Genomic DNA, 16,612 nt, shown 5'->3' with positions numbered 1-16,612 from the left:
ACTACACCAATGCTCTATTCCTCTAATCAAACGGGAACAGCGAAGTTGGTTGCATCCATGGCACCTTGCTCTATTGCTAAGCATCTGATGGACTCTGCGTGACTACCACCGTCTGGAGCATCAAACCACCTGCAAGAGCAGGCAGGATACAACTCACCACCTTTGAACCGCTGGGCTAGCGCCTACAATACTTGGCTACCGTGGTTGAAACCTTGATTCTGAAAGTAGTAGTTCCACACCACAGTATCAGTTTCACCTCTCAGCACTGAATCAACATATTCCCAGAATTCTTTAGTTGTCCTTGGCCAGGGGTTGTCATCTGACGGACGGATCAATTTTCCTAAAATGGCAACACATTCAGCCGCCATTCAGCCAATAGGGATACACTTGCCAATAGAATAACACTGGGGTCAAGCTGCGCAAAACCAGTTGCACCATGTCCCTGGAAAGGTTGATAGCTTTGCAGGCCTTAAATGCAGCACTTCTGTTAATTTTACCCACTGGATTACATCGATTTTTCTTTTAACCTTTTGCAAAATCCTACTGAATTTGCAGTTCAAACTCAACGCTGAATGTGTACTGGCTTCTGCTGAAGTTACTAGCCTACAAACTATATTTCAAGAAAGTCACCCAACTGTAACACACTGCAGATTTCCCCTATATAAAAGAGAATTGTGGAGCCACCAGGGAGCGCTGAGATGTTACTTTTAGTGTTTGGGTTGTTCCTTGTGTCCCTCCATCTTGGCCTGCTTTCCTGCGGCTTCCCTTTGCCGGAGTGCCCCTATTCTGATGGCCCTGAGCAGATCTGGCTGGTTGGATGTTTGCTCTTCCGGGCTCCTGTTTGTGTCATCCTAGCTTCAAAGGTTACTGGTTTTGGATGCACGGAACGCGGGCGTTGCAATGGTTTCGGAGGTTGCCTCAGCATTCGGGGAGGACATCACTATGCATGACTCTAGCCAACCCGAGGCGGCAGAAACCCAAGATATGAGCCATAGTATGGCAGCCTTGCTTGAGGAGATCCGAGGTTTTCAGGCTGACATAGGGAAGAGGCTAGATTCCCTGGATAAGAAGGTGGATGATGTGGAGGGCCGCGTCCAATCCCTTGAAGCTAACCAATCCTCTGCTGATCTCTTTGAGACTCAGTTCGACTTGCGTCTGGCAGAGCTGGAGAGGAGGAAGGAAAAGATTGCACTCAAATTGGACGATTTGGAAAATCGGGAGCGACGCTCTAACTTGAGATTCCTTAGCATTCCGGAGCAAGAGGGGGAGACGCAGGCGGACATTGTGAGAAAGGTCAAGGAAATTATAAGTCTTTTGTTTGGGGGAGAGAACACCAATATCCCCACCATTGACAGAGCCCACAGAGCGGGAGGCCGCGTCGGTGGCCCTCGCTTCGTCCTGGTGAAGTTTCATCATTTTGTGGAGAAGACCAAGATCCTGGAGTTGGCTCGTAAAAGGGGTCTGATTGACTGGAATGGTGCCAAGACGTCCATTTACCAGGACTTTTCGGCATTCACGCTTGCGCGCCGGTGACTGTGGGCCACTAACAAAATGGCTGCAGGCTAAAGCAGTGCGCTACAGGTGGGGGCATCCGTTCTCGGTCTCCTTTGAATTCAATGGAGATAAGTATGTTCTTATATCAGAGGCTGACATTAGGAGAGCGATGAGTGAGCTGTTGAGTGACCCCCCCCCCTCAGGAACATATCAAGTTGGGCGAAGGATCCGATAAGGGTCAACATAAGGATTCCTCCAAGTCTTTGGGGTGGCGGCATGTCCGGGGTCACAGGAAGTACAGGATGATATCGCCCCAATCTCCGGGACAGCCGACGACTTGAATAGAGGGTAGAGCCCTCATTGTCTTTTTTGTGGACTCGCTCCTGGAATGAGCCTGTGGTTGTTGAGGCAGGCTGGCAGTTTGAACTCAGTTTTCTGATGGCATGTTTGATTGCTGGAAGAAACTTTTTTCTAGCTTTTCTATCTTCTCTCTTTCATGTGATGGGGGGCTCATAATATGGGGTGATTTGGAGAAGTTTCTCGCCCTGGTGGAGGCGATCCATGGTGGTCTGAAGGCTCGGCAGTTGGATGTCACAGACCTCTCAGGCGCTCAAAGGTTGGGATGATTGTTGGGTTCAACATGTTTTTTCCTGGTTTATTTGTGTTTACCACGGACTTGGGACAAGGCTTGTATGAAGGCCTTCGGCCAGAGGCGAATGAGTCACCCGGCTGTTCTAATGAGTGAGTTTGTCCATCCTCTGTCAGTGGGGTCCCTAAACGGGCGAGGCTTGAACTCTCCGACAAAGGGGTTTTTGGTGCTCAGCGAGTTTATCAGGTTAAAACTCAATTTTCTCTTTGTGCAGGAGTCCCACTGGATTAAGGGGAGGGAGCCCGCTTTCAAATCCAGAGCTATCCAGCAAATATTTTGGTCATCATATGTGGCAAAGTGGTGGGGGGTTGTGCTCATGGTCTCTCCGGACGCGCATTTTTCTCCCAGGGCTCATAGAGCAGATCCGGAGGGGCGTTATGTTAAGGGGGAGGTGAAGGGTCGGTTGTTCACCTTTGTGGCAGTTTATGCCCCAAATGAAGATCAAGATGTGTTTTGGCAGGGGATGGGAGGAAAATCAGGGATTTTGCAGAGCGAGCGATAATAGTTGGGGGAGATTTTAATATGGTTTTGAGCCCAGACAGAGACAGGAAATCTCCCAACCCGTGCCCTGACCTTAGATCTCAAATGAAATTGGCGGATTCTTTCCGGAGGGTTAATGTGGAATTGGGCCTTGTTGATGCCCCCCCGCTGGTGGCAATCAGGATCCTCTCTACACCTATTTTACCTCAGTACATCAATCTTTTTCCAGGATCTATTATGTGCTGGTAGACTCCTCGATCCGTGTATACATCTCTGATTTCAATGTAGAGTCCATCCCATGGTCTGACCACAATCTGGTTCGTATAAACTTGGGGATTCCCCCGGTGGCCCAGAGCAAGGTCACGGTGGATATGTAACAACTCCCTCCTAATGGATAGGGAACTATGGCAGTCTCTTCTAGACTCTATCACTGAATGTTTTTGTTTAAATGACAATGGGGAGGTGGAGGTTAGAGGGGTGTGGGATGCGTTCAGGGCCACGGTCAGAGGTGTTCTAATGGAAATGGGAGCTAGGAAGAAGGAGGACAGGTCTAGGGAAGAGCGAAGGTTGAGGGAGCAGATTCTAGCCATCCAACCGGGGGGTAAGTTGAGATCGCAGATGGATCCAGGCAAGTGCGAAAAACTCCAAAATCTTAGAGCGAAATTGTCCGCCCTCCTTGTTGGCCAGACTGAGAAGAAACTTGTGCTCCTGAAACAGCGTTATATGGAGAAAGGGGAAAAGGCGGACAAGATTTTGGCTTGGAGGCTCAGGGAACTTTGTAACAGCAAGCAAGTTAATTCTATTTCTGGCCAGGGGGGTGAAAAACTGCTTGGGGATAATCAAATTGCGGAACAATTTAAGTTGTACTACGAAAAACTTTACGCTTCTGAGTACACCGGGGATGGATCCGAAGTGGATCGGTTTTTTTGAATCGCTTCCAATCCCCTGTGTAGCGCGACAGAGTTCGGCCTCCTTGGAGCTTCCCATCTCCCCCCAGGAGGTTATTGATGCTATTGCATCTCTGAAGAATGGTACTGCTCCAGGGGATGACAGATTCACTGTCCGTTTTTTCAATACATTTCGCTCCACCTTGGCTCCGTTCTTGGCTAGGGTGTATAACTCTGCCTTGGATACTGGCTGTCTTCCCCCTTCCATGATGTTGGCTCTCATTGTGGTCATTCCGAAGGAAGGGAAGGACCCTTCGCTATGTCAGTCCTATAGGCCCATCTCATTGCTAAATATTGATGTGAAAATATTGGCCAGACTCCTGGCGACCAAGTTGTCTAGATTCATCCCCTCTTTGGTTCACAGAGAGCAGGTGGGCTTTGTCCCCGGACATCAGAGGTCTGACCATATTAGGAAAATGGTGGACCTGATGTAAGAGGTGTTCAAGCGGGAGTCTGAGGCTTACCTCCTTTCGCTGGACTCTGAAAAAGCTTTTGACCGCGTGGAGTGGTCATATATGGGAAAGGTGCTCCGTAAAATGGGTATCGGTGATCAATTTTGTGGATGGGTTTCGGCCCTGTACAATGCTCCCTCCGCACGCATTCTAGTTAATGGTTTTACCTCTCTGGGCTTCTCACTTTCTAGAGGAACTCGTCAGGGGTGCCCTCTTTCTCCCCTTTTGTATTCTCTGGCTATGGAGCCCTTTGCCATCATGGTTAGAAACAATGAGGCGATTTCTGGGGTGCAGTGTGGGGACTATGAATTTAAATTGTCTCTCTTTGCAGATGACATCCTAGTGTATTTGTCTGGGATTAATGACTCACTTCCTCGGTTGTTAGAGCTGATCCGCGGTTTTGAACGTTCTCTGGGCTCAAAATCAACATTTACAAATCCTCTATTATGCCCGAGGGTAAGTTGGACAATGATATTAATGGTAAGACGGAGGTGTTTGGGATGCGGATAGAGAGTGTCAGTACTAGGTATCTGGGTACCAATATTCCTAGGGATCAGAGTAGGATTTTCGAGTTGAATTTTCCTCCCCTATTGGCCAAGATTGGTGATCTGGTTAGGTGGTCTCCTTTCACGCTTTTATGGTTTGGGCGCATGGTTTCTGTGAAGATGAATGTGCTCCCCAGACTTCTTTATCTCTTCTCCTCTCTTCCTTGTATCATTCCGGACTCTTTCTTTGCATCTCTTCAAGTGCGTCTTCTTCGCTTTGTGTGGGGTAGCAAGAGAGCTAGAGTAAAATTCGATACCTTGTCCCTCCCAAAGGCGTTCGGAGGATTTGGCCTTCCGGACTTCAAGCAGTATTACAAGGCGGCTCAGTTGCGGTTGATTCTAGAGCATCTGAGGGATGACCTCAGGACGTACTGGACATACGTTGAAGATGTACAGGTTCACCCTCATAAGGTTAGGGACTTGCTCTGGGTCCCTCCTCGTTCTCTACCTACAGCTGCTAAGTCCCATCCGATCCTATTGGTTCTTTGGGCGCTGTGGAGACCAAACAGGGACAACAAGCTACTCTCGTCATGGCCCTCCCCCCCCCCCGTCTTCCTTGTGGGGTCCTCTGCTTGATTTGGGGACCAGAGGTTTTCGAGGGACGCAGTCGTGGTCAGACCAGGGAATAGAGAGGACCGCACAATTGTTTAACCAGGGATGTTTAATTGATTTTGCCCAACTATCAGAAGTGCTTCCGGAGAAGCCTCTTTCTATCTTTGATAATTTGCGGCTTAAGGGTATTCTTACTCAAGCAGATTGGGTGGCTTCCCTCTCTCGTCCTTTGACCTCTTTTGAAAAAGTCTTTGTGGAAGCCAAGTCTAGGAAGGGGTCTCTCTCTAAAATCTACAATGTGCTAATTACGGCTGATTCCGAGGGTAGGCAGACATTCAGGGGTGCATTGGAGGAGAGACTGGGCACAACCCTTGATGATCATGCCTGGTTTTCAGGTCAATTTCTGGGGGGAAGCTCTATACTGCAGCCATGGAGCACAACTTTAAGATTCTCGACTATTGGCACCGGCCGCCCGTCTCCTTGTCCAAAATGTTCCCCGGTGTATCTCCTAGGTGTCCTAGGGCTTGTGCTGGCAGAGGAACCTGGTTCCACATGTGGTGGGAGTGTCCGGTTATTCAGGTCTACTGGACGGAGTTGCTGAGTTGGATCAAAGACATCCTGGGAACTTGTCCCTCCCTTCATCCTATGGAGATTCTTTTGGGTACCCCTAGGCCTGAGTGCGAGGAATTACCCTTTTCTACGGTGGTGGGTGCGATGTTGAGGGCTGGGAGATGGCTCTGGCCCAGAAGTCGAAAACTTCTCAGGCCCCAACGAAATCGGAATGGTTTGATAAACTTTTGGCAATTTTTACATATGAGAAACTCGTAGCCATTGTCAATGATAACATGTCCTCTTTTTTGCAGGATTGGACTATTGGGCTTTTGAGCACAGACTGTGAAGCCTTGAGGCTCTATGATCTTGGGCCCTGAATGGGGCTCGAGGATGGGAGGGTGGAGTGGGATTTTGTCTTCAAATCTGAATGTATCAGCTGAAGTTTTGTGTTTTTCTGGGACCTTGCCGATAGAGATATGTTGTTGAACAGCCTTAACTGGTTTTAGGCCTTTGCTCCAACCCTGGTGTACCCTTTGCTTCTGTCCTGTTGAATCCTGTGTAGCTCACTGTTCGGGGGGGGGGGAGGGTGGAGGGTGTGTTGGGAGGGTTAGGTGGGGGGGAAGGAGTATATTACATGTTGTCTAGGTTGGGAACTTTCTTTGATTCTCGTTAGATGTATATGAGTGTTGTTCTTGATGTTGAAAATATTTAATAAATTCAAACTGGGGGGAAAAAAGTGTGTTTCACATAAATGTAAGGACAATCTCTTATTGTAAGTTGATGTATTTAACAGTAACATCTTACCAACCTGCCCCTCTCGAGTATGGCCCTGACTGCTCTGCCAAGCTAATTACTGAGAGAGCCAGTGATATACTCAGAAACCCATTAACCTACATGTTGACTGACCTTCCACCCTAAACTCAGGGTCTAGGAAAATCCTTTTAAAAGATGCCACCAACCAGGAACTACGTTTCAGCATTTTTAACTCTACCAGGAGAAAGTTCACAAGACCTGTTCCAGAGAAGACAAAGTGAAACTTTAAGACCAAACCAGATTTTAAAGGGCAGAAGCAAATATGTCACATCGAGCCTGCCAGGCACGAGGCGTGAAACAGCCTTGATAATGAAGGCTCAGGATTTGAAGGAAGGAATGCGAGTAGAAAGTAATCTGCACATGCCTGCAAGAATGGAGGGGTAAGGTAAACGTTTCATGTCTCAGTACAGAACAAACACGGGTGCCAGAAACAAACCATGATGATAAATATGACAGTTGAACTCAGAACGCCGGCCAGCACATGCAAGAGCTATCCCAAGTTTATTCTACAACCCACAATCCTTTGCACATACACCAATGCAGACAAGATCAGTTTTTAAAACTTTTTTATTTTTTTGTTTTTTTTACGTTTTTATTTTATATTATCTACAAAGTAAAAGTTTTTTTTCTTAACTTAAAAGTTACACTGCTGTCTGGTGACAGCAATATCCTCATCAAACCTGATTCATAAATAATATTCCATCAGTTTGATGATCAGAATTTTTACTGAACCAGTTTCAAGTTTAGTTAGAAGTAAAAGGGATCTCCAAGTCTTGATTTGTTTAGCGATAATAGCAGCAAGAATCACTCTTGTTACTTCTTTTGCTAGCTGATGAGTTCATAACTTAGAAGGGTCATTAAAAAATAAATAACTTCCAGTTATCAGCAAGCAGTGTTGGGGGACTCGCTGGACTCTTGACAGTGCATGGAATCATTTGAATTGCTGCAAGGTCCTACATGCCTCCACTCAGTCAGTCTTTCCCACTGCAAGATGATCTGTTAGCATTCCTATCGGATGTTACAAGAAATCAATACTTTTAATAAAATAAACAGATTCTAATTGTCTGTGCTTCCAATTAATAGAAGCAGAAGAAAGGGTTTTTGGCCTACAAAAGGTATCCAGCCTTTCAGTAATTCCAAGATGGCTTTACAACTGCTGTTGATGGTGGGCTTGCACTGTAAAAGAAAAATAAGTTATTTTTTAAAGTCATTCGTCAGCAATCAAACTATCATTTATATATGCAAAAACTGCATTCATGGAAAGCAAAGAAAATTAAAGATTTCTAGCTTATCTCTAAGTTCTATATATCTTCAATAAATACTTTGTCTTTTATTAGATGCATTTTTCTACTTTTCTCTATCATGATGGTTATTAACGATAATGATGTGTTATTTATATAGCGCCTTAATCCAAAGCGCTTTTCAGAGAACATATTTACACACAATATCACCCAACCGAAATTGGTACTCAATGATGCCTCTTCCTCGTTTGGTGGAATTAAGTACTTATTCTTTTTCTCAATTTCAGATAATACTGATGTAAAACATTCTGAGACTATGCAAAATGTGTGTGCATTCAACAGGATGAGCTGAGTGGTTTGGGGTGTGTTGCGTCTGAGTGAGCATAGGTCCTTTTCATTATGTCAACAAAAATAGGTCGAACTATATAAAAGAACAGAAATGCATACATCTGCACAATTGACAGTAGCCAAATGATGCCTGGTCCACAGAAAACGGGGTACTCTAGGTTTCCCAGATAAGTGTGATTAGGGATCTGAAAGGTCCAACAGTGAATACGTTCGTAGAGTACCAGATTCTACTGTTTCCAAAGTGGAATGATTTACACCCACAGTAGACTGACATTGAAAAATTAAGAGGACACAATATGAATCAAGATTTTATTTGTTTGTTTGTTTATTATTTGTAATGCGCAGTCATACCCTTAGGTAACAGTGCGCAGCATTTACAAGAGATTACGAAACTTGGTTACAGCAAAGAACATTATATACAATATTTAATAGCATGAGGAATATATACATATGTACAAGAGGGCATCATTAGGTACAGTAAACAAGAGTCTGATGGATTAAGCAAATGGCTATGATAGGGGGCCTACGCTTTCAACCATGAAATGACCATAGCTCGGAAGTTCTGATAGTGCAGGTCCATTCTGAGGGGTGGTGGAAGGGAGTTTCACAGTTTAGCTGCTTTGACTGGGAAGCTATTACCCCCTATAGTGGAGCGTTTGAAGTTGGGGACAGATAGGCAGTCTTTATATAATGTTCTTGTTGGTCTTAGTGAGGTCTGTCTATGGAATCTGTCGATAAGATAGATGGGGCGGCATTTTTGAGTGATTTGTGTGTAAGTGAGGCAGTCTTTAGGAGAATTTTGTCATTGACAGTGTGCCAGTTGCTCTGTTGATTATATGCTGTGATATGCTCTCTTCTAGAGAAGCCCAGTGCCGCCCTAAGGGCGTTGTTCTGGAGGGTTTGGAGTTTGCTAGTAATGGTTTTGGAAGACCCAAGATAGAGAGCGTTGCAGTAGTCTAGGCGGGATAGTATGAGGGCTCTGGCAAGTATCAAGCAACTAAAGTCAGACAGGAAGTGTTTGGCTGCACGGATCTATTTACAGGTGTAGGCTGATGATGACGCTAGGGATTTCACCTGTCTGTGGAAGGAAAAGCTGGAGTCCAGGTAAAAACCCAGGGTTTTGACCTCTTGTCCCACCTTAATGCAATTTCCCTCAATCATAAAGGAGCAGTAGTCACAACCCAGTTTCTTCAAACTGGTAGTCGTGCCTAAAATTATGAGTTCGGTTTTATCATCATTCAGGCATAGTCCATGTATGGCCATTTGAATGACTCCATTGTAAATACAACCTTCTAAGAAGATGCACAGAGACAACTTTCAAATCAGAACTGGAACGGTTGTAGACAATAATTAGAACTATCTGCAAAATGTGTCACAGGTGAAGAATCATGCATAACCCGATTTGCAATCAGGGCATAATCCCGGGGGTTTAAAGAACTGGAAGTGTCAATTCTCTGGAGCCAACTCAAATGGAGAATATGGCCACATTGCCTGGATCATTTTTTTTAGCTGATGAAGAGTGACACAAGACCATGGACTTTATGTGAATAAAGTTGAAAGGCAACATTTAGAGGAATGCTTTCAAAGTTGGTGCAGCTGAGTGATACATATCTCTGCGGAGGTGGCGGGGGGTGGGGGGTGGTAACATTCTGGTTACATCCAGTTTATATGTAGAATGTAATGCCCGATTTCTTGCACTTTTAAAATTGACCTCCAGTTCTGAGCAACAGCAAGGCATTGTGGGTATGCAAATTAGGCGAAATGCAAACCTTTTCTCCAGGAAATTATCTTTGTCCTAGAGGGTAGTGCTACTTTATACATTGCTTAATCAACCCAAGACAGCAATTCAACAAATGCGAGAAAGCCTCAGAAACATACAGTGGTGTGTAAACAAAATATGTTTCAAAAGTTCTAGTCTGATGGGGACAATATCATAATAGAATTGCTCAGTTTTAAAGGCCGTAACTCCCGGAAAAAAAAGGTCCATGTATCTAGCGAATTTAAGCATTAAAATGTGGACATAATATTTCTGTAGAAGACAAGATATCATGTTGTGGAGGGAATCCAATTAGAGGGAAGCCTGGTAAATGTAAAAATGTAACAAGGGAGGAGTGGGCATAGTTTCCTGAAGGACACTAGGGCTAGCAATATATGACACCAAAAGCGCATTACATGGTCATCCCCTAACAATAAAAAGCCAAATCAGAGACATTTGGGGTAACATTATGCTCTTATGTATGTCCCACATCAGAACCGGGCAGTCTTTTGCAGACACATTTAACCTAGGATTGGGATGGAAGGGGACCACACTAATATGTGGATACAATATCAACACGGTAGCAGGCTCACAGGATTGGCTTTCTTTAAGGGGGGGGGTGCAACAATGCAAGGACAGACTGTCCTATTATCTGCAAAATTGCAACTTGACAATGTACAGTCTAATTTCAACCACATAAAACATAATGAATGAACACAACATTAAAGAGGCCACAATACAGATAGTGGGCTGGACAGACCACAACATACCTAGAGAAAATGAAGAGAAAATCGATGATTCGACAACAGTACATTATTTAAAGACCTGGTCTTCTGGGGCAAAATGCAGGAAGAGATAAAGACATTCTTTGAAATTAACACCTTGGATGTACCTTTCTCCATTTGGTTTATGAGGCAGAACATTCTACTTTTAGGGGACAACTGGTAGCAGAAGGCAAAGAAGAAGAGGGGAAGAGCAATTATAGAGACAAAACCAAAGAGAACCAGGATCCAGAACCTGGAGCATCTGCAGAGGGAGGGCCGGGGGTGAGGTTGACGAAAGACACAAGCTACAAAATCTGCAGACAGATAAGACGCATCCAATTGAGATATCTGAAACAGAGGTTCTATGAGAAAGGCGACAAAGTACACACCCTGCTACCTTTGTTGAGAACCCAGGTAGTGTTCAAGGTAAAAAATGAAGAGCGCGAGACGCTCATGCTCCTGTAGGAAATCACACAAAGATGGAGAAATTACTTACCGGTAGTGTTCTGTGTATGAAGCCTTCTCCTGCAGATTACTCATCAGATAGATGTCCCTTCCAGAGTCACCTGCTCAGAAAACATTTTGACAGGGAAAGTAGCGCATCTCGACTCGGAAGTCAATCCATCTGGACTCGAAGTGGTGTCGGTGAGCTCCCAGACGCAACATCGGTCATTGTACATATACTGTGTCACTACATCCCCCATCTAAAATCCCCACCCTTTTTTCCTCCAAGCTCAGCCAAAGCGGAATAAGAACCTGGAGATTTGGCTGAAAAACAGCCACAACTCAGGTTAAAAGGATAACTTAAAAAACGTTTGTTTTATGAGTGAGCAACAGACTTGTCAGAAGCTGTAGAGAACTGAACAATTATAAAGGCAGGCATGACATGCCTACTAAGAAATCACACATCTCCTCCTCTCCAAGGTATGTCTGCGACGTGGGGAAGAGAGCAGCGACAATGGAGGGGGTGGGCTGAAAAGGGAGAAACAGCAGATACACAAGGCCCCTAAATGCAGGGGAACGAGGTCCGATCCACCCGCTCCCGCAGCCAACAACACAAGTGCAAGGAGGGAGAGCACCAGGACGTCACATAGTAGTCGGGTGCCAGTAAAGAGCCTCTGCAAGCTCTGCAGGAGCCGCCTCTACTTGTCCGGGCTTACGCCCACCGCCCAACCATTAGATGGCGGTGGAAGCCCAGCTACCTCCACATCTCATGCGGACAGCGCCGCACTGCTCTGGGCAACAGTTGAGTCTTCCTCCGCTCTGCTCCCACCCCCACTCACCTGTGAGCTCAGCACGTGGCGGGTGCAGCCTCAGCCCGCCACGGGTAATGGTGACATGGGGAGCAGGCCGATCACCTCTTCCACTCGAACAAGCTCACTCCCCACCAAGTCTTCACGACCACTGGCCTCCTCACCGTACAGCAGCCGCACTCCTTGCCTCGGCCGTGGGGATGGCCCATTACCCAGCAGCTCTCTTTGGCTTGTTTGCGCCGTCCGGGCACTCCACACTTCGCAGCTCGATTTCTTCAGCAATATTGCAGAGGTCAGGTTGCCCTCGAGACAAGTTATGCCCACATCTTTTGTAATACTTCTCAGGTGTTTTAACGCCAAGAACTCCTCATTTCATGCAGATATTATACCAGGGATCTTTCCTCGCTCACAGAGCTCACGCGATGGCTGCAATTCTGCAGATTGTGCAACAGTGCCCCCGTCAGCTCCCCTTCTTACCCCTCCACCCTCCCCCTTCCGTCCATACTAATAAAGCTCTACATAACTCCTTCATCCTGATAGTGGAGCCCCTTGCCCCCGCAATCTTTCTCTCGCCGCCACCCTCAACTCTCAAAACTTGTCCCATAGTGCAGTTGTCTATTCTCCTTTGTCTCAGAGGGTCTGTCTTGGTAATGTCTTATATCTTACGCCTGCTCACTCCCAGATGCCCCCCCACCCAACAGGATCACAGCTCACAAGCCTTGAGTCCCTGCAGGGCTCCCCTCCTCTAGATGTCACCTGAGCAGTAGCGTGCACCACTTCGGATTAAACACACTCATCCCATCATACACTATCACTGTCGACTTCTACATTACCATCATGTTATGTACATTCCCCTCCCAGACTTCTACTGAAGGGAGCACTTCACTTTTCCAGTTCTGAGCTATGGCCAATAGTGCTGCCCTCAGCATTGCTTCCCACATCATGGGGAGCCTGAATTCCTCCTTGTCCTTCTCCAGTACCCCAGGAGCATCTGTAACAGGTTTAGGCCTAACCATACTCCGTAAATTCTTCCATCCAGCAGAACACTTCCTTCCAGAACACATGTACCTTGGGGCACCAACACCACATGTGGGCCAAAGATCCCTGCTGGCTACACCCCCTGGAACACATGGGAGAGGCCCCCACAAACATCCTGGTAAGTCTCAGGGGATCCCTGTGCCAGCCCATCAGCATTTTGAAATTGTGCTCTACAGTGGAGGTAAATAGGAGGCCCTGGAAGGTAACTTTGTAAACATGCGCCCATTGCTCCTCCGATATATCCTCCCCCACCAAGTTCACCCAAAACCTCTGAAACGTTTGCCTGCTCCCAGGGCATGTCTCATTCATAGCCTTATACAGTCTAGAAAGGATACCACTTCTTGTGGTGGATGTGTTGATTACTTGTTCAACGGTTAGCTCCCTTGCCACACATTCTCCCCATTTGGAGTCTGTCAAGATGCCCTTGATACAGAGATATTCAAAGACTGAGACTGTGTCCCTCCTCAGTACCTCCCGGAGAGTCTCCAGGTCTAGAAACACCCCATCCTTGAACAGCTTCCCCACCCGCTCAAGGCACATATCCAACCATACCTGCGAGAAGGCTAGCCCTTGCTGCCCAAAATCGAACGGGGACCCCATACTGAGGACATTTGGGAGGGCCATGATGAACAAGTATGGTTACCTTCGCGCCAGATGGAGGACCAAAAAAAAAACCCAACGTTGGGTGCAAATTGAGGCACTCCAGAATGGATCTGGGCGGGGCCCGTAGGTAGTCCCTGACCTTCAATGGGTGTGTCGCTAAGTCATCTAATTATGTCCTTAAATCGTCCCTCATGTGCTCGATCACCACCCTCTGCTGGGCCACCTTACAATACAGGCGAATGTCAGAGAACCCAAATCCCCCCCACCCCCCATGTCCCTCGAGAGTGTCAAGGTCACCATTTTCACCCTCAGCATCTTATTACTCCAGATGAATCTACAGAGTTCTCCCATAACCTCTGAAAAGAACCACTCTGGAAGCTGCCTAGGGATATCCACGAATAAATGTAGCAATCGGGGAGTACATTCATTTTTATAGGAGTTATTCGGCAGTACCATTTTGCCACCAGAGGATCCCACCTTTTAAGATCGGCTGTCAATCGTGCACGGAAGGGATCTTAATTAGCCGTGAACAGTTCCTCAAGGTGCCTGGTCACTTGGATACCCAGATATTTTATGTCCCTACTGTAAACACTCATGCCCTGGTATTGTTTCTTTGAGCTAAGGAGAGGACTATGCTCAAGTATCGGCATAATACAAGATTTCCCTACATTAATCTTAAATCCCGAGAGGTCGCCATACTCCGAAATATGTGCCATGAGCGCAGAGAGGGAGCAAGAGCTTGCACTCGATCCCCCCGTCGGTTATGCCCCTGATCTGTCCGTGTAATCACAATCGCTAGCGGTTCCATCATTTGGGCATAAAGTATCAGGGAGAGGGGACAGCCATGCCTTGTTCCTCTGGTTAGCGTAAAAACATCAGAGAATCCACCATTGATGCTAACCCTAGCCCTGGGCTTTCTGTAGAGTTCCGCTACCCATCTCAGAAAGTTCATCCCAAACCCCATCCTCGTCAGGACTTATGCCATGAAGGGCCATTCGACCCTGTTGAATGCTTTCTCAGAGTCCAGAGATTTCAAGCAAGCATCCAGACCCCACTCTTGAGCACAGTGAATTAGGTTTATGGTCTTCCGTATATTGTCTGATCCTTGCCTTCTATTTATGAAGCCCTGGTCTCTGTGTAGCAGTTTCGGCATACCCCCCTCTAGTCTTGTACCCAGGACTTTCACCAGAATCCTTACATCACTGTTTAGGAGGGATATGGGTCTGTATGAGACATCTGGTGGGATCCTTCCCCTCTTTTGGTATCACCGCTATCGTTACCAACAACATCGTAGGGGGTAGAGCCTCCCCCTGCAGGCATGCGTTGTATACCTTAACTAGGATGGGGCCAACTGTGACCTGAATAACCTGTAGAACATCATTGAGAAGCCGTCCTCCGCCAGGGCTGTGTCTGGCTGCATTCCCCCCCAACACCCCCCCACCCCGATAGCCTGCTTGACTACTTCTACACCTATAGGGTACTTGAGACTCTCCCCCATCTCCTGGGGGTGACCCAGGATGAGTAGTTCCCCCAAGAAGTCGTCTATCTGTGCCTCTTCGCCCCTCCATTCCAAAGCACAGTGGGCGCTAGAGTACTGTGCAAATGCCTTTCCTATTTCCCAGGGTCAACGCTGGTCTATTTCCCAGGGTCCGCCTCTGTCTTTATGGCTCCAATAGTTTTGTTTTCTCTCCTCCCTCAATTTCCATGCAAGAATCGGGTCTGCTCTTTCTCCCATCTTCTGGTATTTCTGTTTCAGGAACAGAAGCTGCTTTTCTGTCATGAGGGGCTTTGTGTCTTGTACCGCTGGAGCACTTTCACTTCCATCAGGGATATGTACTTTCCATGTCCCTCTTGTATACCCACCTCCCGGCTGTATCTGCGTAATTATTTCACACAATTTGCTTTCCTTCTCCCTTCTTTCCTTTTGGGAACTTATCCTAATCAGCACCCCCCTGAGCATCACCCCCCTGAGCGTCGCCTTAAAGCCCTCCCATACGGATTGAATCCCCACCTCCCTGGTGTCAGTGAAGGGAAAATATTCCTTGATTCCCGCCAGCACCTCTTGTTGCATTTCCCCATCCTTCAACAAGAAGGCATTGCACCTCCATCTTCCCCAGGGACCGGGTGCCCTCCCCATACCAATAGAGACCATTACCATATTGTGGTCAGACATGGGGATTGGAGTGATCTGGGAGTCCAAACCTTGCTTCTTCAAGGACGTGTCTACCAATATCAGGTCTATGCATGAGAATGAATTGTGTACTGCCGAAAGAAAGGTGCAAGGTCTGTCACCTTCCAGTGGAGGTGAGAGGGAGTCAACCAGGCACAAAACTTCGCTGACTTGGTGAAATCGTTCCAACTCTCCCTCTCTTGCCCCAATCTCCTTCGGTCCCTCACCGGGTCCAACACCACGTTGAGGTCCCCCCTGACCACTAGTAGTCCTTCCACAAAGTCGATCAACTCGTCCCTCACCTCCTCCCAACGTGAGTCGGAACCCCTGCAGTTGACCGCTCACAAACACATTTCCCTTTCGGGTTGGCTAGGACTGATTCCGCTACAAATCCCAATCGTGCTGAGATCAAGATCGCCACTCCCCCCCCCCCCTTTTCCTCACATCAGAGGCACAATCACTTTCCCCATGTCACAGGATCTCAGTCAGGGCTCACTACTTCTTGGCCAGTGTGTTTCTTGAAGGCACATTCAATCCAGTCGGGCCCTCTTAAATTCACGAAGCACCATCAATCTCTTGTTTGGCGAGTGAAGGCCTTGCACATTGAGGGAGGCAATACTCATTTCACCTGATCCAGAGATTTCTCTTGTCAGAGCACCACAAAATTCCTCCCTCACCCTGAGATATTTCCTCCGAGGGATCTTCATCTGCAGAGCACTTGGAACACTTAACCTTCTCAGAACTGTGCACTTAGAACAGAACTATACATAGACTAACCAGCTCCAACTCCCCCTTCTCCTCCGTCCGCGGCATCCAACCCTGTCTGGATGCATCACCTTAGAAGGGATCAAATCACCAGGGGTCCCCCTCAGCCCTGCTGGCCCATGGAAGCCCCCCACCCTTCCAGAGCACTGGAAACACTTCTGCCCTTGCCGGGATTGTCGTAGCTGTGCTT

General features: G+C 47.1%; 1 protein-coding gene across 10 annotated transcripts in view; it reads right to left on the bottom strand.

The window, feature by feature from the left end:
* Nucleotides 1-7,033: 7,033 nt before the first annotated feature.
* The window catches only part of ATXN2 (ataxin 2), a 2,542,428-nt gene continuing 2,532,849 nt past the window's right edge, over nt 7,034-16,612 (bottom strand). For all 10 annotated transcript variants that reach the window (XM_069619525.1, XM_069619517.1, XM_069619521.1 and 7 more), the window contains one exon: nt 7,034-7,660. In XM_069619525.1, coding sequence (XP_069475626.1) covers nt 7,632-7,660 — 29 coding nt within the window. In that variant the 3' untranslated portion in view covers nt 7,034-7,631. The remainder of the gene's footprint in view (nt 7,661-16,612) is intronic.

The sequence above is a fragment of the Ambystoma mexicanum genome, chromosome 10 (assembly GCF_040938575.1).
Source record: "Ambystoma mexicanum isolate Mex_15411 chromosome 10, UKY_AmexF1_1, whole genome shotgun sequence".
Lineage (NCBI taxonomy): Eukaryota > Metazoa > Chordata > Amphibia > Caudata > Ambystomatidae > Ambystoma > Ambystoma mexicanum.
Note: the sequence above shows the minus strand (reverse complement) of the source record. Positions and strands in the feature narration are given on the sequence as shown.